This window comes from Rhinoraja longicauda, chromosome 35 (assembly GCF_053455715.1).
Source record: "Rhinoraja longicauda isolate Sanriku21f chromosome 35, sRhiLon1.1, whole genome shotgun sequence".
Taxonomy (NCBI): domain Eukaryota; kingdom Metazoa; phylum Chordata; class Chondrichthyes; order Rajiformes; family Arhynchobatidae; genus Rhinoraja; species Rhinoraja longicauda.
In genome coordinates this window covers 1,814,884-1,838,605 of record NC_135987.1, presented here as the reverse complement: position 1 = coordinate 1,838,605, position 23,722 = coordinate 1,814,884, and the positions used below count along the sequence as shown (strand labels likewise).

At 45.7% G+C, this 23,722-nt stretch overlaps 1 protein-coding gene across 1 annotated transcript in view; it reads left to right on the top strand.

Annotated features, from left to right (window-relative positions):
• psap (prosaposin) overlaps positions 1 to 23,722 on the top strand; it is a 56,304-nt gene that overhangs the window by 11,007 nt on the left and 21,575 nt on the right. Inside the window, exons 3-8 of the mRNA XM_078428579.1 lie at positions 3,005 to 3,079; positions 6,941 to 7,066; positions 10,117 to 10,293; positions 14,100 to 14,240; positions 18,572 to 18,628; positions 23,597 to 23,692. Coding sequence (XP_078284705.1) covers positions 3,005 to 3,079; positions 6,941 to 7,066; positions 10,117 to 10,293; positions 14,100 to 14,240; positions 18,572 to 18,628; positions 23,597 to 23,692 — 672 coding nt within the window. The remainder of the gene's footprint in view (positions 1 to 3,004; positions 3,080 to 6,940; positions 7,067 to 10,116; positions 10,294 to 14,099; positions 14,241 to 18,571; positions 18,629 to 23,596; positions 23,693 to 23,722) is intronic.

The window sequence follows — 23,722 nt, the reverse complement described above, 5'->3', positions numbered from 1 at the left end:
TCAGAATAGGTGACATTTCTTCTCTACCTGAAACGTCACCTTTTCCTTTTCTGCGGAGATGCTGCCTGTCCTGCTGAGTTACTCCAGCTTATTGTGTCTATCTTCGGTGCATACCAGCATCTGCAGTTCCTTCCTACACGAGTCACAGAGAGAGACAGCATGGAAACAGGCCATTCAGCCCACTGAGTCTGTGTCAAGCATAAACCACCCATTTACATTAATCCTACATTTCCAAGGGGTCCCACCAAATACCATCAATCACCTACACCCTGGATGCAATTAGTGGCAGCCAATGAACCCTACCAAGCCACACATCATTAGCTTGTGGAGGGAGGAAGCCGGAGCCCCTGGGGAGGTTGGCAACTTGTATTTTAATCCCCAATCAATGAAGACATATGTCATACTGTGTTGCCATTATCAGGATGCTATAGATGTGCTCCAAGATCCCTCTTCACTTCATTGCTGCTAATGGTCCTACCATTTGTGGTATGCTTTCCCCTTACATTAGACCTGCCAAAGTGCAACATCTCACACTTAAACTCCATCTGTAACATCTCTGCCCAGAATTATATCGTAGAGTCGTTGGCTGTGATTAAATGAATGTAAATGGCAATTCGTCTCACCGGCTTACAGATCCTCTAACTTCTGTGTTGGCAGGCTAAATGATGCACTGTTTTTCAGCAGATTCAGGAAGATTTAGGCAGCCATCACAAAAGATCTGTAAGCTGAGAGAGTCTGACATTGGTACATTTGGCCAAAATGTTCCTAATGTTCTCAGTTAGCAAATTTAAACTATGAATTTTTAAAGAGGAAGCAATTATATTAATTGCCAGGAAACAGTAGATTCCTTAATATAGCTCCTTGTGCACCTTTGGAATTACTTTTTTCATGTAGTTGCTTCCCTGCAAATTCAGAAAATTGTTTTAACGTTAAGGATGTTCAATTGGCTTTCATCTCAAATGACCCAAGCAAATTATTCACCCCAATTAAATTCCTGACATCCCCACATCACTGCCTAACTGTCTCTTCTGCTATTTAATCAATCCAACTTCCTAGGTAACTGGTAAGTTCAATCTCACAACCATGCCAGTATAGGCACACAATGCTGGAGTAACTCAGCTGGAGTAATGCTGGAGTAACTCATCTCTGGAGAGAAGGAATAGGTGACATTTTGGGTCGAGACCCTTCTTGTAGGTCTAAGCTGTACCCCTTCCATAGTTTTTACATCCATGCCATTATGAGGTATCCAAAACTGGACATTGTTGAAACAACTACCAGAGATAAATTGGCTTCCTGGAATTGTTGTGGTTAGTACTGAGTACCAGCTGCAGTAAATCATCTTTTATAAGCAGTCACTGTCTACTGAATCTGATTAGCAATTCCACCAAACCTGATGACCAAAGCACAGCTGAAACTAAATTATGCAACGGCTTTGAATTCCCACTTCCCGTGTCCATCTGGCAAGCAAATGAGATAACACGTCTGCAAATGCTGAACATGACATGAAGTTGGGGTTCTCTGTTGCTCTCGGAAAAACTGAAACCTGGTGAAGATTTAAAATGGCTGGAAATTGTCACGGGTTAATGATGGTAATTTTGACATTAAATTGTCACAACCTGCTTGGTGTGGTGGCTGTACTGAGGAAAAAGTGAAGGGGAACGGATACAGAGAGCTTGAGGTAGGTAGATCTAGTTGAAGAGGTGAATAGAATTGTTTTTAGCTTTGAATTTGATTGTCTATCAGGATAATTTTAACATTCAAGGATAAATGATCTCAAATTCTGCCTAGTTCCCATTTCTTAGACACCAAAAGCTGGAGTAATTCAGCAGGACAGGCAGCATCTCTGGAGAGAAGGAATGGGTGACGTTTCTGGTCGAGACGCTTCTACAGACTGGTCAGGGATAAGGGAAACGAGAGATATAGACGACGGTGATGTGGAGAGATAAAGAACAATGAATGAAAGATGTGCAAAAAAAGTAATGATGATAAAGGAAACAGGCCATTGTTAGCTGTTTGTCGGGTGAAAATGAGAAGCTAGTGTGACTTGGTGGGGGAGGGATGGAGAGAAGGAATGCTGGGGCTACCTGAAGTGAGAGAAATCAATATTCATACCACTGGGCTGTAAGCTGCCCAAGCAAAATATGAGATGCTGTTCCTCCAATTTGCATTTAACCTCACTGACAATGGAGGAGACTGAGGACAGAAAGGTCTGTGTAGGAATGGGAAGGAGAATTGAAGTGTCCAGCAACCGGGAGATCAGGTGGGTTCAGGCGGGCTGAGCGAAGGTGTTCAGCGAAACGATCACCCAGTCTGCGTTTGGTCTCGCCGATGTATAAGAATCCACATCTTGAACAACGGATACAGTAAATGAGGTTGGAGGAGGTGCAAGTGAACCTCTGCCTCACCTGAAAGGACTGTCGGGGTCTCTGGGGAGAGTCGAGGGAGGAGGTAAAGGGACAGGTGTTGCATCTTCTGCGGTTGCAGGGGAAGGTACCTGGGGAGGGGGTGGTTTGGGTGGAAAGGGATGAGTTAACCAGGGAGTTGCGGAGGGAATGGTCTCTGCGGAAGGTGGAAAGGGGTGGAGATGGGAAGATGTGGCTAGTGATGGGATCCCGTTGAAGGTGGCGGAAATGTCGGAGGGTTATGTGTTGTGTGCGACGGCTGATGGGGTGGAAGGTGAGGACTAGGGGGACTCTGTCTCTGTTGTGACTAGGGGGAGGGGGAGCAAGGGTGGAGCTGCAGGGTACCGAGGAGACACGAGTGAGGGCCTCGTGTATAATGGGAGAGGGGAACCCCCTCATCCGAGGGGACATCCAAGATGTCCTCATTCTTTAGGAATGGCGATTCCCCTCTCCCATCATACATGAGGCCCTCACTCATGTCTCCTCGGTACCCCACAGCTCCGCCCTTGCTCCCCCTCCCCCTAGTCGCATCAGACCTGCTGAGTTACTCCAGCTTTTTGTGGCATTAAATGTCTGATGGAAATCTATTTGTTTCATTTCAGAAATCTGTCCCTTGTGACCTGTGCAAAGAAGTTATGTCCGTGGTGGGAAATCTTCTGAAGGACAACGCCACAGAGGTGCGTGTGCGTGTCTGGTGTGCGTGCGTGTGGGGGTGGGTGTGCCTGTGGGGATGGGTGTGTGTGTGGGGATGAGTGTGTGTGTGGGGATGAGTGTGCCTGTGGGGGTGTGTGTGGTGTATGTGTGTGTGTGCGTGCGCGCGTGTGTGCGGTAGTTTACTTTAGAGATACAGCATAGAAACGGCCCTTGGCCCACCGAATCCACACTGACCATCCATCAAACACGATTTCCACACATTCCCTGCACATCTAGGCCAATTAACCTACAAACCCACACATCTTTGGGATGTGGCAGGAAGCTGGAGGAAGGTCACAGGGTGAATGTGCAAACTCCACACAGACAGCACCAGGAGTCGGGATCAAACCTGGGACTTACCAGGGCTGTTTAGTGCAGGTGTCAGAGCAACTCTGGTACTCTGAGACAGCAGTGCCACTATGCCTTTCTCTATGTAGTTGCTCTTTGAGAAAGATGGCTGTGTTTGAAGAGGTGAGAAGACATCCTACTGCCCACAGATCCAGGTCTCTCTGGCATTAAAAGCCACTGGCAGCTGAAGCAGATTGTACTCTTCTGATGCACCTCCATTGAGGCCAGTTTCTGAACTGGGTTGTGTGTTCATAAGCTCTAGAAGCAGAATGAAGCCATTCAGCCCATCGTCTACTTCGCTATTCAATCATGGCGATCTATCGTTCCCACTCAGCCCCATTCTTCTGCCTTCACCCCATAACCCCTGACACCTGCACTAAACAGCCACTGTTGGCTCACACAACCCACAAGGAGCACAGAAAGCATTTCTTCCACGTGATCCATCAAACATAACTGTGGGCAAATAATCTGATATAGCAGGAGAGAGAAGGATATTGTCTAGGGCACCAAGAATAACTCCTCTGTTCTTCAAGGCGGTCGGTAGCGGGTCATCTTTGGCATCTAACAGAGGGAGCCTGGACTCATTGTGTGTGCTAATGATTTATTTCAGTAATATACTGTCAATCCACGTTCAAATAGGAAGATGAGGTTGAGATTGGAATTTACTCACAGCAGTGCACAGTTTCTGAAGCTGCTGATAGCAATTGGAAGTGTTAGGAAATTTCTGTTCTCTTTCAGTGGATTTATAATGAGCAAATATATCAGTCAGGCGTTAAACCTTACCATGGGGACTACCTGTCACTGCAGGACGTAATTGTAACCAGAAAAACCAGATAGCATCAGTGCCTAGCCACCGAAGATGGGGAATGAGAACATTGGAGCAAATGCTTTCAAAATGCAAATGAGGTCATGGTTAAATTAGTCAAAAACCACAAACTGTTCAAATGTAACCCTGTTGCGCTGTAGAAATGAACAATGAAGCAGGTAGTGGGCCTCGTTGACAAAGGAGGATTCACTTCCTACATTAAAGAGCAGAGTCTGGAGATGTCGAGTGAATATAGGCAATAACTCTTAATACAGCTGGGATTGTGATCAGTTAACAAATAACAGCAAAAGGCATTGGCTCCATCGGCCAGGTGAAGTTGGCTTCCGAGCAGGAAACAGGGCGGTGGAGGTGGAAAGTTGTTTTTCGGACTGGAAGCCTGTGTCTAGTGGTGTGCCGCTGGGCCCATTGCTGTTTGTCATCTTTATCAACGATTTGAATGAGATTGTACCAGGCATGATGAATAAGTTTGCAGGTGACACTAAAATAGGTGGTCTCGTAGATAGTGAAGATGGTTATCAAGAATTCCAGTGGGATCTTGATCAGCGGGGCAAGTGGGCCAAGGAATGACAAATGGAGCTTATCGCAGATACGTTTGAGGTGTTGCATTTTGGGAAAGTTAAACCAGAGCAGGACTTTCACTGTGGACTGGAGGGCCCTGAGGAGTGGTGTCGAGCAGAGGGATCTAGGAGAACAAGTACATAATTCCATGAACGTTGCGTCACAGATAGATAGGGTAGTGAAGAAGGATTTTGGAGCATTGGCCTTCATCAGTCAGACAATTGGGACAGTATGTAACAGTTGTACAGGATGTCGGTGAGATCGCACCTGATGTACTGCGTTCACCTTTGGTCACCTTGCTAAAGGAAAGATGCCAACTAGCTGGAAAGAGAGCAGAGAAGAATTAGATGACAAACAGCAATGGGCCCAGCACCAATCCCAGCGGCACACCACTAGTCACAGGCTTTCAGTCCGAAAAACAACTTTCCACCTCCACCGCCCCGATTCCTGCTAGGAAGCCAACTTCACCTGGCCGATGGAGCCAATGCCTTTTGCTGTTATTTGTTAACTGATCATAATCCCAGCTGTATTAAGAGTTACTGCCTATATTGAACAGCGCAGGCCGCTGAGGGGTGAACTTATAGAGGTGGATAAAATTAAGAGGGGAATAGACAGGGTGAATGCACAGTCTTTTTCCCAGTAAAGTGGAATTAAGAACTAGAGTTTAGGATGAGAGGGGAAGATTGAGTAGGAATCTGAGAGACAACTTTTTCACACAGAGTGTAGTGGGTTCATGGAACGAGCTGCCAGAGGAGATAGTTGAAGCAGGTACAAAACAACATTGAGAAGACATTTGGACAGGTACATGGATAGGAAAGAGCCAGGCACTTGTAAATCTGGCTTTATTGGATGGGGCAGCTTCGACGAGTTGGACTGAAGGCCATATTTCTGTGCCGTATCACCCTGACTCGTAACTCCTTCGTGTTTGTAAATGTATATGCTTGTGTGTAAATAAGATGTTACGCTTATTAATCTGGTGCTGTTCCCTTCACTGACCAGAAGAAGTGAACCAAGCCAGTGGTGCTTCAGTACCGTTGACAATTTAACTATTGTGTAACATAGAAAATAGGTGCAGGAGGAGGCCATTTGGTCCTTCGAGCCATTAAGAGTAGGAAATTGACTTAGAGGAAAATTAAAGGAAAAGCAGAGTCTTCGAGCTTCGCTTCAAGAGACTTTATTGCATGATATCATGGAGAGATGGCGGCAGTTAACTACTCACCAGTTGTCTGACTTCATAGCAGAATTAGCCGACAGTTATACTGTGCAGTAAACAACTTTTGTTTTTTGTTAGATACAATTATATGAAAATATACTTTGTCCTTGGCTATGTTTTCTTATAACTACCATCTACTACATGGGTATTAATTATTTCATTAGTCACAATATACTTTTTGTTTATGTTAATCTTATTCAACAACAGATGGTTAATTCAAGTCAAACATAATACCAGAGCATCTTGACATTATTCGATCTCATCTTTCAAGCACTGCCCCTTACGCGAGGCAATCATAAGCCCCCATTTACTGCAACGTTTCTGCGCTACTAGTGGTAGGGGATGGTCTGCCCAGCTATTGCTGTTGTGTTTTTGATCACAATAATTACCGACATTACAGGGTTAACTGTTGTGATCCAGCAATCAGTAACTTCTCACTAAGAAACAGGCTTCCTTATCCATGTCTAACGCTGTTGTGCTTTGTTCACCAACGCTACACATTCCCAGACCAGAGGTCAATTCTAGATGGGATAATGTGTCTGAAACTTGTCTTGCCAGATTCTCATGATCTACTTCTACAGCTGGACAAGAGATGCCAATTGCCACACCCACACACCCTTTTGTTACCTTATTTAATTCCGACCTAAAATTAAATAAATGAAGGGTTTAATTTTATCTTCTACATCTGGTACACAAGGGACAATTCAGTGAAGAACTGAGGTGAAGAACGCGGAACCATTGCTGGTGCTGTCTTTGCCTACCTCGCCATCTCCATACCCAAACCACTGGTGACCAGCCTTTTAATGTGCTCAGGGCTATTAAATCCTATTACTTTCCTTCTCTTGAATTGTGTAAAGGTTTGCTGAGGCTTGGTTTAATGTGCTTGTTCTGTTTTCCCAGGCGGAGATGAGAAGTTATTTGAACAAAGCCTGTGAACTGCTTCCTAATCCAACCATGACGAAACAGTGCAATGAATTGATCGATGACTATCTACCAATTATCCTGGATATTCTCAATGAAGAGCTGGTAACCATAGCTTTCCTTTCATTACAGAATTTAAATGTAATGGCATAGTACATAATTAAAATGAGAAATAACATACATCTTCCCACTGTTCTGGCTAACCGTAGATCTCCTCCCACCTTATCCCACCAACTTGCGTGGTTGAAGTTGAAAAATAAAATTTCCTGGGTGAAGGATAAATTATTTAATTTGCAACTACACCAAATCCTTAAGATGATTAATGTGGATGCATGCAGAGCAAGTTACTTGATAAAGCAAATTGATAAAGTTACTACACCTTGTTCTCCCCAACCTACCTGACTAAATGCATCTGCCCATGATCGCAACAGGAGATGACCATCGCTCAGTCAGCCCAGGGAGAACGTCCTGTCCCGTCTTTGCACCGAGAACCCTCCAACATTTTGTGCAGTAAAGATTTATAAGGGAGTTGCCGGGACTCGAGGGCATGAGCTGTTGGGAGAGGTTGGGCAGGCTAGGACTTTATTCCTTGGAGCGCAGGAGGCCGAGGTATCATCTTAAAGGTGAATGAAATCATGAGGGGAATAGATGGGGTCCTTTATCCAGGATACGGGAATCAAGAACCAGAGGACATAGGTTAAAGGTGAGGGGAATGATTTAATAGGAATCTGAGGGGCAACATTTCAGAAAGTGGTGGGTATATGGAAAGAGCTGTAGAGAAGGTAGTTGAGGTAGCTACTATAATAACACTTAAAAGACATTTGAACAAGTACATGTATAGGAAAGGTTTGGATGGATATGGACCGAACGCAGACTAATGGGACTAGCTTACATGGGGCACCCTGGATGATTTGGGCTGAAGGGCCTGCTTCCATGCTGACTTACAATAAATGTGCTAAATCGGGTTGATTGAGAATAGATCTAACAGTTCAAAACTAGGCATGCAGGACGACACCACCACAGTCTCCAGCCTTGTGCTTGGCCTCCCACTTGACCGTTATCATCAAACCAGCGGATCAAGCCTGGTTCATTGAGGAGTGGAGAGAGCCATACTGGGAATAGTACCAGGCCCATCTATAAATGATGTGAGAAGGAAATGCAGATGCTAGTATACACCGGATAGACAAAAAATACTGGAGTAACTCAGCGGGTCTGGCAGCATCTCTGGAGAAAAGGAATAAGTGACGTTTTGGGTCGAGACTTCATCAGACTTAGAGTCAGGAGGGGGAAACTAAAGGCGTGGGAAGGTCCAGAACAAGGCAGATGCCTCAGGAAAGGTGGGCCCATCTGTAGATGTGTGGCAGCCGAGTGAGGCAGCAGTGGGGAATTGCTTGTGATACAGCAGGCTATACACAGCTAAGCAATCTCGCCATCGGTTGATCAGTCTTATGACTAGTAATGGTAGTAATTAATTAAGCAGCTAATTGGAAGTGGAGGGTCTATTAACATTCCGTTCCTAATGATGGCAGCACCCAGCATGTGAATGCTAATGAAACGGACGAAGCATTTGTAAACGTGTTCAGACAGAAGTGTGAAGGAAGTTGGGATCCAGTCAATTGGATCGACTGCAAGTAATATCTGGACCATGTGATACAGCATGGTAATGCATCACTCAGCCCACCCATCCACACAGGCCTGTGAATGCCCATCAGTGTCAGTCCCATCTTCCAGCACTTGGCCCAGGGCCTTCTCTGCCTGGGCAACCAAAGTGCTGCACTAGATACTTAACTGTTGTCAGTGACTCTGCTTCCACCACTGTCTGGGTGAAAAATTCTGCCGTCAAATCCCATCCATATCTGTACCCTTTAAGCATCTTTTGTTTTTATTTCACGCTTCCAGCATCTGCATTTTGTAATTTTTCAAACTTCCTCATACCAGTGTCCTGGTCTTAACTAACTTCACCTGCTTCATTAATGGCCTCCCATCACCAGATCAAGTTGAGATCTTCTCACTGTGCAGTGTTCGGTCCTGTTCACAACTCATCGCTGCCTGTAGTCTTACGGTGGTACAGCATGAACTCATGAGCAAGGGAAGCAGGCATTGCTGCCTGTAGTCTTACAGTGGTACAGCATGAGGTTGATCAGTGGCTGCTAACATCCATGTCGCAAGTGATGGGCAGTAACAATGTCCCTTGAAATAGTGGAACTTGGATCAATGAATCTCCCATCAAGTAGCTTAACAGCACCTGGGACTAATAGCCCATTTAATGGGTACCCCTTCCACCACCTTAAACATCCATTCTCTCCACCACTAGAGCAGTGATTTACTGTGAACAATTAGTCCCTCCAAGATAGACACAAAATGCTGACTGAAGAAGGGTCTCGAACCGAAATGTCACCCATTCCTTCTCTCCAGAGATGCTGCCTGTCCCGCTGAGTTACTCCAGCATTTTGTGTCTACCTTCGATTTGAACCAGCATCTGCAGTTCCTTCTTACACAATGGTAGGTACACACCAGATTGACTTGGAAATATATTCCTGGCTTTTACCGTGATTTGGCCTAACTCCAAGAATTCCTCACCCAGCATCAACACTCCATCAAAATCTTCACCTGAGGATGCAGTGGTTGAAGATGGTGCCTCTCCATCATCTACCAAACCACAATTAGGGGTGGATGATAAATCGCTGGCCTTGTCTACAAAGACAGATTCCAAAAGTGATTTTTTTTAATGCCAAATAATATTCACGAGTAATTCTGATGGGATTATGGTGATGTCTAGAGATGAACTGCAGATGTGGTTTAAACCGAAGGCAGACATAAAAAGCTGGAGTAACTCAGTGGGTCAGGCAGCATCTCTGGAGAAAAGGAAAAAGCAGTAGGAATCGGTGGCCATTTGGAACACAAGAATTAGCTGTTGGCCAAAATGGCCTCCTATATGGTACTACCATTTTGTGATGGGAGGATGATAGTGCCACAGGGAGACAGCCAGCATTATTAACCAGAGTACTTCAGCTAATTTGTAAGTAGTGGCTCTTATGGAAAGCCCTGGAGAAAAGGAGAACAATCCAGGATTACCTCTTGCTGTGCTGCTATTGCCTGTTGGTGTTGATTAAAACATAAACAATTTTGCACATCCTGTTTTTCTTCTTTGACAGGAAAATCCCGAAGTGGTGTGCAGTGCTTTGCACTTGTGCCAAACCCTCCAAGAAGCACTAAACAGAAAAGATATTATCTCCAATGAAATACCGGAGGTGGACTTGTCCAAATCAGTCTCCCCTTTCATCGCAAATATTCCTCTTCTTCTTTATCCAGAGCAGACTGTCATGCCAAAGGTAAACAGAAACCATCACATTGTATTGTGGGATTAATAACTTTGTGTAAAATGAGCATTGTTGTATCATGAACATTCTTAGACTATAAGATATGAGAGCAGAATTAGTCATTCAGCCCTTCGTCCGCTTTGCCATTCGATCATGGCTGATCTATTTCTCCCTTTCAACCTGCCTTCTCCTCATAAACTTTGACACACTAATCAAGAACGTATCAATCTCTGCTTTAAAAATGCCCATTGACTTGGCCTCCCCCGCCGTCTGTGGCAATGAATTCCACAGATTCATTACCCTCTGACTAAAGAAATTCCTCATCATATATCTAAAGGTACGCCCTTTTATTCTGAGGCTGTGCTCTCTGGTCCTAGACTCTCCCACTAGTGGAAACATTCTCCAGTCCCACGCTATCTAGGCCGTTGACTGTTTTTGACTGTTACCTGTGGCCCTAGCCTCCTCCTCATCACTTTGCTTTCCTTCTCTATCCTTTTGTGAAATACCTGAGACCAGCGGACTACAACATTGATATCACTTCCCTTCATTGTTTTGACTGTGTGAGTATTCTCCACACTTGCCTTCCACTCTACAATGAAGCCCAATGCAGTTCCAAGAAGAAAGGCATCACAATCTGCTGACAGTCAGGCACATTTATTCATGTATTTGCATCTGCGGAACTACCTGTTGATGTTCATTAATGCCTTCACCTCTTCTCATCCAGCACCCCTCCTCTCCATCGAGCACAGATCTTCCACTTTGTTCCCTCCTTGCCTTTATCTTAACACTGGATTTGCCTCTTAGTTTTCCTATTTATTTAAATGGTCATGATTTGTAATGTACATCTAGTTTTTCCTCAACAGGTGTTCACTGATCTGAGTATTTTCTGTTTAATCGGTTTTGCTGTTGTAGAGAGACGTGGCATTGAAACAGATCCTTTGGCCCACGAGTCTTTGCTGGCCATCAGCCACCTCTCTACACTAATCCTACATTAATCCCTTTTCTTTTTTCCCCACATTCTCATAACTGTCCCCAATCCTGCCATTAGTGCAGTTTGCAATTACTAGATTAAGTTAGCGATACAGTGTGGAAACAGGCCCTTCGGCCCTCCAAGTCCACGCCAACCATCGATCACCCGTCACACTGGTGCTATCCCACACAATAGGGGCAATTTACAGAACCCCGATGTTTGGGGAGTCCAGAATCAGGGGCCACAGTTTAAGAATAAGGGGGAGGCCATTTAGAACGGAGATGAGGAAAAACTTTTTCACTCAGAGTTGTGAAGCTGTGGAATTTTCAGCCTCAGAAGGCAGTGGAGGCCAATTCTCTGGATGCTTTCAAGAGAGATTTAGATAGAGCTCTTAAAGATAGCGGAGTCATGGGATATGGGGAAAGGGCAGGAACGGGGTACTGATTGTGGATGATCAGCCATGATCACAGTGAATGGCGGTGCTGGCTCGAAGGGCCGAATAGCCTACTCATGCACCTATTGTCTATTAAGCCAATTAAACTACAAACCTGCACGTCTTTGGAATGCGCAAGGAAACCGGAGTGCCTGGACAAAACCCACGGGGAGAACGTACAAACTCTGTGCGGACAGCACCCGTAGTCAGCATGGAACGTGGGTCTCTGGCGCTGTGAGGCAGCAACTCTACTAGGTGAACGTGTACTGTCCGCAGCAACTCTACTGTGAGGCAGCAACTCTACTGTGAGGCAGCAACTCTACTGTGAGGCAGCAACTCTACCGCTGAGCTCTGATACTACCCCTGGTTTTGCAGCATCTGCAAAATCTTGTTTTCAGTTTGACTGTTCTCATATTCTTGCGTTTCACTGTTCAGTCAAAACAAAAATGCAAGAAACCACCTTAAGGGACTTCCTCCTTGCTGATGCCTGACAACTGAATGCAAGCTCAGAAGTGGATGTGCAGGAAAACACAGACACATCTTTCAGTGTAGGAAGGAACTGCAGATGCTGGTTTAAACCGAAGATAGATACAAAATGCTGGAGTAACTCAGTGGGACAGGCAGCATCTCTGGACAGAAGGAATGGGTGGATGGACATCTTTCAGTTTTTGTGACAACATTGGCTCACAATCAGCGCAGAGAAGACTAGGTATGCACAAACCCACAACCACCACCCCACACACAGAACCAAACACTCTTGTTTGCAGTCAGAGGCTTTCAGTAGTGGAGAACCGTTTGCAGTATTCTCGCAAGTTCTCACGTTCACAAGTTATAGGAGTAGAATTAGGCCATTCAGCCCATCGAATCTACTCCGCCGTTCAATCATGGCTGATCTCTGCCTCCTAATCCAATTTTCCTGCCTTCTCCCCATAACCCTTGACACCCGATCTAATTAAGAATTTGTCTATCTCTAAAAATATCCACTGACTTGGCCCCCACAACCCTCTGTGGCAATGAGTTCCACAGATTAACTACCCTCTGACTAAAGAAGTTCCTCCTCACCTCCTTTCTAAAAGAGCAACCTTTAATTCTGAGGCTATGACCTCTGGTCCTAGACTCCCCCACCAGTTGAAACGTCCTTTCCACATCCACACTATGCCATTCATTATTCTGTAAGTTTCAATAAGGTCCTTCCTCAACCTTCTGAACTCCAGCGAGTACAGGCCCAGTGCTGTCAAACGCCCATCACATGCTAACCTCTCGTTCCTGGAATCCTTCTTGTTCCTGTAAAGTCTAGCAACATTGATGATGCAGTCAACATTTTCAGCACTAACATTGTGGGCTGAAGGACCAGTGCTGTGCTGTATTCTTCACTTCTTAGTTGCTGATTTGAATCTCAAGATCTCCGTTCAAAAGCCAATTGCTATAATCTGTAAGAGTATATAAACAATAAATGCTCAGCAGGTCAGGAGCCATTAATGGAGAAGGGAGCAATCAGTTTATTTATTTCCCTTTCATGATGCTGGCCTTGTACCTTACAACACCTGACCTCATTTTAACATATCATTTCAAGTTCATTTTTGGAGACATTTTTAAGCTTGGATGACACAGTGGTGCACTGGTAAAGTTGCTGCCACACAGCGCTGGAGACCCATGTTTGATCCTGACCTCGGGTGCTGTCTGTGTGGAGTTTGCACGTTGTCCCTGTGACTGCATGGGTTTCCTCTGGGTGCTTCAGTTTTACTCTCTCATTACAAAGACGTATGGACATCGAATGCAGCGCCGGAGACCTGGGTTCGATCCCGACTATGGGTGCCGTCTGTACGGGGTTTGTACGTTCTCCCTGTGTTCTACATGGGTTTTCTCCGAGATCTTCGGTTTCCTCCCACACTCCAGACGTACAGGCATGTAGGTTAATTGGCTTGGTTAATGTAAAAATTGTCCCTAATGGGTGTAGGATAGTGTTAATGTGCGGGGATCGCTGGTCAGTGTGGACCCGGTGGGCCGAAAAGCCTGTTTCCACGCTGTATCTCTAAAACTAAAACGTGCGAGTATCTGGGTTAATTGGCCCTCTGTGAATTAGCGCAGGGAGTGGATGAGAAAGTGGGATCACATAGAACTAGTGTGATCAATGGTCAGCACGGACTAGGTGGGCCGAATAATCTGTTTTCATGTTGTATCTCTAAACAAAACTAAATTTGCTACTGTTCGTGTCTTTTATGTCGCTGAATGGAGAAAATTACCTTTTTCAAAAGAAATGTAATTATGTAAAAAAGAACTTTTCAACAAAACATTTGTAGTAGTTTGTACGATTCTGGTCACTTTTTTGGTTGAGGTGATCTGTAATTGTGGTAGGTCGCACATATCTAAACTTTCTTTGATTCACAACTTCTCATTTTGTTTAATTACTTGCAGAGCACTGACGGTGCCTGTCGGGATTGCAATCAGTTCATCACAAATATTCAGCTTGCTATGAAGGTGCATGATGGCATCCTGAATGAATTCATTTCTCAGTTGAAGAAACAGTGTAACCTTGGGGCTGGTCTAACGGAGCTGGTGAGTATGCCAGGGCAGGGATCACTCGGTGTGAAGAGACTTGTCAATGGGCAGCCGCTGGCAATGGGTAGGTTTGTACACGCACAGCTCAGTGCGACAGTGTATTGCACATATGGTAGGTCGTATTTGGTGTGTCAGAGTGCAGGTAGTTTTGCTATGTGTTTCCATAACATAAATTCATCATGACGCAAGTTAGACCAAGAGACACAGGAGCAGAATGAGGCCATTTGACCCATCGAGTCTGCTCCGCCATTCCATTATGGCTGCTCTATTTCAACACTATTCTCTTGCCTTCTCCCGTAACTTCCAACTCCATCAGTGGCACAGCGGTAGAGTTGCTGCCTCACAGCGCCAGAGACCCGGGTTCCATCCTGACTACGGGTGCTGTCTGTACGGAGTTTGCACGCGCCCCCCCCCCCCCCCCCGGTAACCGCATGGGTTTTCTCCACTTGCTCCAGTTTCTACCCATTCTCCAAAGGTGTACAGATTTGTAGGTAAATTGGCTTTGGTAACTATTGTAAATTGTCCCGTGTGTCGGATAGTGTTAGTGTATGGGGTGATCGCTGGTTGGCGCAGACACGGTGGGCTGAAGGGCTTGTTTCCACGCTGTATCTCTAAAGTCTAAACCCATTACTCATCAAGAACCCATGTATCTGTGTTTTAAAAATACCCACAGAATCAGTTGATGAGTTGGGGAACACTATTTGCATTGAGTAGAAAACAATGCTGTCTTGGATTTAAACAGTACCATGGAAAAACTTCCCCATGGAAGTTATCCCTTCAGAACACAGCTGCTATTTTCACTGCAATTTGCCATTGAAGTTGACAGGCATCGACCCCCATTGACACTTGTTAACAATAGTCCATTAAACTATGTAACGTAGAGCCTTTAACATTTTCAGCTTGTAACTACAAAAATAAACTATTGTTAGTTACAAGGTGACAAGGCCTTTATTTTTGGAAATTCTATGGGGAAAAATAACTCCATTATTGTGAGTCTGAAACTCTCCAGCCAATGATTTCTTTTTGGCATTATGCAATTGTCTTTATAACGTGACTTTCGATAACTCGGGTTTCTCAGGAAAGCTGTTATCACATTACAGCAGAACTACCTGTATAATTGACAGTATCACGCTCAGTGGCTGGGTGCCATTGAGTCTGTTTCATGTAGCGTTCAGTATTATAGTTGTATCACATGGACAAGTACCACCATTAGCTGTGACCAGCTGCGCATCATTGCATGTCGCGCATTTACAGTTGAGTATCTGTGTGTTTCAGCCTCAGCTCCATATCTATGTGTGCGTCACCCACAGCTAAGATTCCTGTTCCTTGATGCTTCCTAAAGCTCTTATCATTCATGTCCTACCCTTGTATCTCCTTCCAAAGCACATCACCTCAGCAAGATTAAATTCCATCTGACATTCATAACCAAGAGTCACGAGTGTTTAACTGTCATATGTCCTAAAACAGAGCAATGACATTCTTACTTGAAGCAGCACATGATGTGTAAGCATAGTATTCTGTAAAAACCCTAATAAACAACAAAAAAGTTCAGCATTTCTATAAAAAGCATATCAATGGACAGTGATAGTGCAAAGTCAAAAATAATGTCCCCAGTTCTATCTTGGAGCTAATTTGGAAGTTGTACCATTTAATAACCTGATGGCTGTGGGGGAAGAAGCTGCTCCTGAACCTGGAAGTTACAGTTTCCAGGCTCCTGCACCGTTTCCCGATGCCAGGAGTGTAATGAGTACCAATTTATCAGCATCATTTTGTAGCCAGAGACTACCCAATTCCCTTTCAACAACTCCCATCAATATTCATCACATTTGCAAACTTATTCATTGTACTATCTATATTTGCATCAAAATCCAAACTTGTTTGTCAAGAACATAGCAAATAGAATAGTACAGCACCGGAATACGCCCTTCAGCCTCCAATGTCTGTGCGGAACTCGATGCCAAGCCAAACTCATCTCATCTCCCTACTCCCCCAACGCTTGCATATCCATGTGCCCCTGGTAAATGCCACCAGCATATCTGCCTTCACTATTACCCCTGTCCAGGTAAACGCCACCCTCTGTAAATAAAGACTTGCCCCACACATCTCCTTTAAACTTTCCCCCTTTCACCAATGTTTTTGACATTTCCACCCTGTGAAAGATGTTCTGACTATTTAACTTATCTAAGTCTCTCATAATTTAACCTCAGATGCTCCAGAGAAAATAATCCAAGTCTGTCCAAGCTCCCCCTGCAGCTCACACTCCCTTACCCAGGCATCACAGAGAAAATAATCCAAGTCTGTCCAAGCTCTCCCTGCAGCTAACACACCCTTACCCAGGCATCAGATCTGCATCCTTCCTGTAATGAGACAACCAGAATGCATGGAATATTACAAACCAACGTCGTATAAAGTTGCAAAATGATTTCCTGACTCTTGCCCTCAGTGGCCCAAGCCATGAAGGCAAATATCACACGCCGCCTTTACCACTTTATTTAAAGTGTTGCCACATTGATGGGAGCTATGGACCTGGACGCCAAGGGCCCTCTGTACATTACTGTTGTTAAGGGTCTTTCCATGAACTGTATACTTTCCCGTTACAGGAGAAACTCCAGCAGTGCAGCACCTCATACTTGCTCGGATTAAACTCCATTTGCTATTTCACCACCCATTTCTGTAGCTGATCTACCTTCCGCTGTACCAGCCTTCCAGCTGTACCAGCCTTCCTCACAGTCTGCAACTCCAGCAATCTTGGTGTCATCTGCAAAATGATTAACCAACCCATTTACATTTATGTCAAAAGTCATTTATATACTTCCCAAATAACAGGGTCCCAGCATGGATCCTGGTGGACCTCCACTGGTCACAGACCTCTGGGGCTGAATAACGTCCTTTCTCCACAACCCTCTGACTTTTCTCCGTAAGCCAAGTCACTGTGAATCCCGTGCATCTTGGTCTTCTGTATCAGCCTAAAAGGTCTGAAAGATTCCTAATAACATTAATGTACATGGGGATCTTGAGGTCCAAGTCCACAGCTCCATGAAAGTGGATACACAAGCAGACAGAATGTGAAGAAGGCATACGGTATGCTTGCCTTCATTGGTCGGGGCATTGCGTAAGAGTCAAGAACTCACGTTACAGCTTTGTACGTCTTTGGTTGGGCCACAATGGGGACTTTAACAAATGCTTCACTAAAATCTATGTAACCAATATCCACCTGAAGCCCCAACGATCGCCTTCGCTACCTCATGGAAGGTCCCAGCACCAATCCCTCCTGATACACCACGATCGCCTTCGCTACCTCATGGAAGGTCCCAGCACCAATCCTTCCTGATACACCACGATCGCCTTCGCTACCTCATGGAAGGTCCCAGCACCAATCCTTCCTGATACACCACGATCGCCTTCGCTACCTCATGGAAGGTCCCAGCACCAATCTCTCCTGATACACCGCAAGGCAACATTGCCAATTACAAAACAACCCATCTCCTTTTGCCAAATCAGTTTTGGATCCAATATCAACTTGCCCCAGAAGTCGTTGCCTCTTACCTTTTGGATATTGTCAAAGGCCTTGCTGAAATTGGTGTAAACTACATGAAGGCTGGTGACACTTATCATTCTAGGCAAGAAGCTTTCAGCTGCAGCTTACAGTTTTGGGTTGGGACAGAAATGTTTTCCATTGAGATTGATTCTTTCACTGGACCAGTTTGCATGCCATCTGTTTTGTAGGCTGAGAAACACCACTGACTAGCTAGAAGGTTACATGATAAAAACAATATGCTGTAGCTTTACTGCATGTAGTTTCTATCATGTAACCTTCGAGCTACTCGGTATAAACCAGCATCTATAGTTCCTTCTCACACAAACTCCAGCATAGTTATTTTCACAGCAAAGCCTGGCCTGTAGCCACAGCTGACTATTAACTGGCTTGTAGTGCTCCATAGCAAAGTAATGGGTCCTCTTGCCCCCAACCCTTACTTTTGAGGTCTACCCTCCAAGGATATCATCCCTTATTACCTGCCATCTTACACCTTAGCCTTGTGATTGCAACTGAGGATTTGTCCGTGTTTCATTACCACTGAAGAAATGTTTTGCCCAGGGAACATTTCAGGCCCATGAAATGCCAATATCAGTTTGATGATATTACCCAGTATACATGCTGATAAATTGTAAAGCAAATCAGTGTTCCTTCCATCCACAGCTGTAACCTTTGGTCCCAGTTGTAATCTGTAGGAATGCTAACTCCAGTTACCTTTATCGCTGTACTCTCTGATTAAACACAAAGAGAGCGTTAATCAGTGTGCTAATGTGCGTTCAACCTGTGATTTCAGTGTGAGAAGTACATCGTCCTGCACGGACCGCAAGTGGCTGAGGTGTTAATGCAGAGAGTGAGTATTAACACACAAGTGGTGATGTGTTATGTGATATGTGAAGTGTTTCTTAAATCCCACTTCTGCACTCAAAGCATTCAGTTAGTGAATTGACCAGGAGTTCAAAAATTGGCGTCAGTATTAGGAATCATGAACTGACTAGTCTGTGCTAAAACTGCACCTGGTTGGTTGAAGTTTGACTTTAGTTCATTGTCACATGTACTAAGATACAGTGAAAAGCTTTTGTTGCGTGCTAACCAGTCAGCGGAAAGACAATGCGTGATCGCAATCGAACAACTCACAATGTACAGGCACATGATGAAGGGAATAACGTTTCGTGCAAGATAAAGTCCGTGTAGTCCGATCAAAGATAGTCCAAAGGTCTCCAATGAGATAGATGGTAGGTCAGGACCGCTCTCTAGTTGTTGGTAGGATGGTTCAGTTGCCTGATAACCACTGGGAAGAAACTGTTCCTGGTCACCCCTGGCCTGCCTCACTCGATTACCATCTTATACCACAGCTGGTGGAGCTGCCGCCTCACAGCGCCAGAGACCTGGATTCGATCATGACCCTGGGTGCTGTCTGTGTGGAGTTTGCATGTTGTCCCTCACATCGGTTTCCTCCCACAGCCCAAGGTGTGACGAGTTTGTAGGTTAATTGGCCTCTGTAAATTGCTCCTGGTGGAGAGGGGGAAAGCAGGATAACCGAACGAGCATGATCGAGTGATCGGTCCCACCCCTCCTGACATCTGTCTGAAGAAGGATCTCGACCCGAAACGTCACCCATTCCTTCTCTCCCGAGATGTTGCCTGACCCGCTGAGTTACTCCAGCTATTTGTGTCTAATCGGAATAAACTGTAGTTCCAATACTACAGGAGCTGGAAATGCGAAATTAAAACAGAAAATACTATGGTAGATACCATCCTGATTATAGCTCTCATTTATTAGTCAGTTGCTTGTTAGACGACATTTAAAATAGAATAATTTTGCCACAAGATACTTGCATGTGCCTTATTATGCTGCAGATTTCTCTGCCTATTGAACTGAATCTTCTTATCATGGATGACTCTGTATCCCATTTCTTTGCCAGCCCAGTTTAAGCACTCTCCAATAGCATTAGCAAATATCTCAGGAGGATGTTGGACCTGTCCTGGTGCAAGTGCACTAAGTCCAAGCTGTAGCGGTCCCCGGACCAGTCCCAGTGAACTATACATCTAAAGCCCTCCCTCCAGCACCATCATTGCAGCCATGGTCATATCACCTCTTCTCCCTCTCTGTGCAATTGAGCCACTCGTAGGGCCGCCCATTGAGCCCGGCTGTGCACAGCCATCACCCTCACCGCTATCCTGAGTGAAAAGTCCGTGAGTGAATGAGGTGAACTCGACTCCTGGACTCATCCGCCCTCTGTGCCCATGCTGTTAAACTGCAGTATGACCACTTCTCTAAGACCATAAGGTATGGGCAGCATTCGGCCCATCGAGTCTGCTCCACCATTTGATCATGGTTGATTTTTTTTCCCTCGCAACCCCATTCTCCTGCCTTCTCCTCATATCTTTTCACGCTTACTAATCAAGAACCTATCAATCTCTGCTTTAAAAATACCCAATGATGGCCTCCACAGCCCTCTGCGGCAATTAATTCCACAGATTCACCACCCTCTGACTAAAGAAATTCCTCCTCATCTCTTTTCTAAAGATACTTCCTTTTATTCTGAGGCTGTGCCCTCTGGTCCCAGACTCTCCCACTAGTGGATACTTCCTCTCCACATCTACTCTGTCTAGCCCTTTCATTATTCAGTAGGTATCAATGAGATGTTTTAGAAAATAACTGTAGACGCTGGTACAAATCGAAGGTATTTATTCACAAAATGCTGGAGTAACTCAGCAGGTCACGCAGCATCTCAGGAGAGAAGGAATGGGTGACGTTTCGGGTCGAGACCCTTCTTCAGACTGATGTCAGGGGGGCGGGACAAAGGAAGAGTATAGGTGGAGACAGGAAGACAGAACTATCTAAAATTGGAGACGTCAATGTTCATACCACTGGGCTGCAAGCTGCCCAGGCGAAATATGAGGTGCTGTTCCTCCAATTTCCGGTGGGCCTCACTATGGCACTATGACAGAAAGGTCAGACTAGGAGTGGGAGGGGGAGTTGAAGTGCTCAGCCACCGGGAGATCAGGTTGGTTAAGGCGGACTGAGCGAAGGTGTTGAGCGAAGCGATCGCGGAGCCAGCATTTGCTTTCACCGATGTAAAGAAGTTGACATCTAGAGCAGAGGATGCAATAGATGAGGTTGGAGGAGGTTCCAGGTGAGACAGGTTCACCTGCATTCCTGGTGAGCCAGGTTCACCTGCATTCCAGGTGAGACAGAGGTTCACCTGCACCTCCTCCAACCTCATCTATTGCATCCGCTGCTCTAGATGTCAATTTCTTTACATCGGTGAAACCAAACATAGGCACGGCAATAGCTTCGCTCAACATCTTCGCTCAGTCTGCCTTAACCAACCTGATCTCCCGGTGGCTGAGCACTTCAACTCCCCCTCCCACTCTGACCTTTCTGTCATGGGCCTCCTCCAGTGCCATAGTGAGGCCCACCGGAAACTGGAGGAACAGCACCTCGTATTTAGCCTGGGCAGCTTGCAGCCCAGCGGTATGAACATTGACTTCTCCAACATTAGATAGTTCCTCTGTCCCTCTATTTCCCTCCCCCTTCCCAGATCTCCCTCTATCTTCCTGTCTCTACCTATATCCTTCCTTTGTCCCGACCCCCTGACATCAGTCTGAAGAAGGGTCTCGACCCGAAACGTCACCCATTCCTTCTCTCCTGAGATGCTGTCTGACCTGCTGAGTTACTCCAGCATTTTGTGAATAAATACCTCTGAATGAGATGTTTTAGTTTAGTTTCAGAGATACAGCGTGGAAACAGGCCCACCGGGTCCGCACCGACCAGTGATCCCCGCATATTAACACTATCCTACACCCACTAGGGACAATTTTTACATTTGCCCAGCCAATTAACCTACAAACCTGTACGTCTTTAGAGTGTGGGAGGAAACCGAAGATCTCGGCAAAAACCCACGCAGGTCACGGGGAGAACGTACAAACTCCGTACAGACAGCACCCGTAATCGGGATTGAACCCGGGTCTCTGGCGCTGCGAGGCATCAACTCTACGTGCCGTGCCCATGTGTGGTGCCAATGACGTGTTCAGTCCAGTCATTGTTGCCCAGGGACTGCACCCGTTACTCCAGCTGAAAGCCGCACTGCCCTGCGAGTGGATCTACAAAAGTCAAGTCAAAGTCAATTTTATTGTCAATCCTCAGCCAGTTTACACAGACAGAAAATCGAAATACCGTTTCCCACAATCCCGAGGAACAAAGTGCATAAAACTAAGTTAAAATTAAAAAGGCACAGCAACCAACAATCAACATAAAATATAAAATATAAAATATAGTCACTTCAAATGCGTTAAAAAAATTTTTTTAAAGTGTCTGGTGCTGGATGTGCGTGTGTGTGGGGTGTTAAAGTCCAGGTCCAATAGGGGCAGGGGAGAGAGGAGGAAGGGAGGGGAGAGAGTTCAGCATCCTGACAGCCTGGTGGAAAAAGCTGTTCTTTAGTCGGGTGGTGCTTGACCTCAGGCTGCGAAACCTTCTCCCTGAAGGCAGGAGGGTGAAGAGGCTGTTGGAGGGGTGGAAGGGGTCACCCACAATGCTCAATGCTTTGCGGGTGAGGCGGGTGGTGTAAAGGACCAGGAGTGTTGGGAGTGAGGCGCCAGTGATCCTCTCAGCAGTGTTCACTATGCGCTGCAGGGTCTTGCGGCTGGAGGCTGTGCAGCTTCCGAACCACACAGTGATGCAGCTGCTGAGGATGCTCTCGATGGCGCCTCGGTAAAAAGTGTACATGATGGGTGTGGGGGCTCCCGCTCTCTTCAGTTTGTGGAGGAAGTAGAGGCGCTGCTGGGCTTTCTTGGCGATGGACGTGATGTTGTTGCTCGTAGAATTGTGCGGGTCAATGACATTGTCAGCTTCCCACATGAACAAGGCAGCATGGTGGCACAGCGCTAGAGTTGTTGCCTCACAGTGCCAGAGATCCAGGTTGGATCCTGACTACGGGTGCTGTCTGTATGGAGTTTGTACGTTCTCACCGTGACTGCCTGGGATTTCTCCAAGTGCTCCAGTTTCCTCCCACACTCCAAAGACGTGCAGGTTTGTAGGTTAGTTGGATTTGGTAAATTTGTAAATTGTTCCTTGTGTGTAGGATAGTGCTAGTGTATAGGGTGATCGATACACCTGTACTGGCGCAGAGTCGGTGGACAAAGGGCCCGTTTCTGCGCTGTATCTCTAAAGTCTAACGTAAACAGGAGGCACGTTCCACTGCAGCATGCTGGCCTGCCTTTCCTTCATAAAGTCATAGAGGGATACAGCGTGGAAACAGGCCCAACTTGCCCACACCGGCCAACATGTCCCAGCTACACTAGTCCCACCTGCCTGCGTTTGGTCCATATCCCTCCAAACCTGTCCTATCCATGTACCCTTCCAACTGTTTCTTAAATGTTGGGACAGTTCCAGGCTCAACGACCTCCTCTGGCAGCTTGTTCTATGCACCCACCACCCTCTGTGTGAAAAAGTTACCCCTCAGATTCCTATTAAATCTTTTCCCCTTCACCTTAAACCTCTGTCCTCTGGTCCTACTCTGGGCAAGAGATTCTGTGCATCTACCCGATTTACTCCTCTTCACTTTACAGCGGGTCCTTACAAAGTACAAATTCACCAGTGAGCAATGTTGCGCGGGGCTCACTCCGTGCAGTTCTCTGCTTTGTGTCGGTCACCGATACATCCAGACATCTGACTTTCATACAGCTGGTGGCTTTATTGCACTAAGCAGCAACAGCCAAAGTGCTTTTAACTTTTCTTTCTTTAAAATAGTTTTTGAATCTATTTGTTCTTGTTAAATAATTTTTAAAGTTATATTTATTCCTTTTTCCTCTTTCAGAGTGCAGAAGAGATTTGTACTTTCAACGGATTCTGCCAGCAAGCTGTCAGCATGCCAATGCTGCTGCTTCAGAAACCCATCGTTCAAACCGTGAAGGTGAAGCACTGTTCCACACAGTCAAGGGTC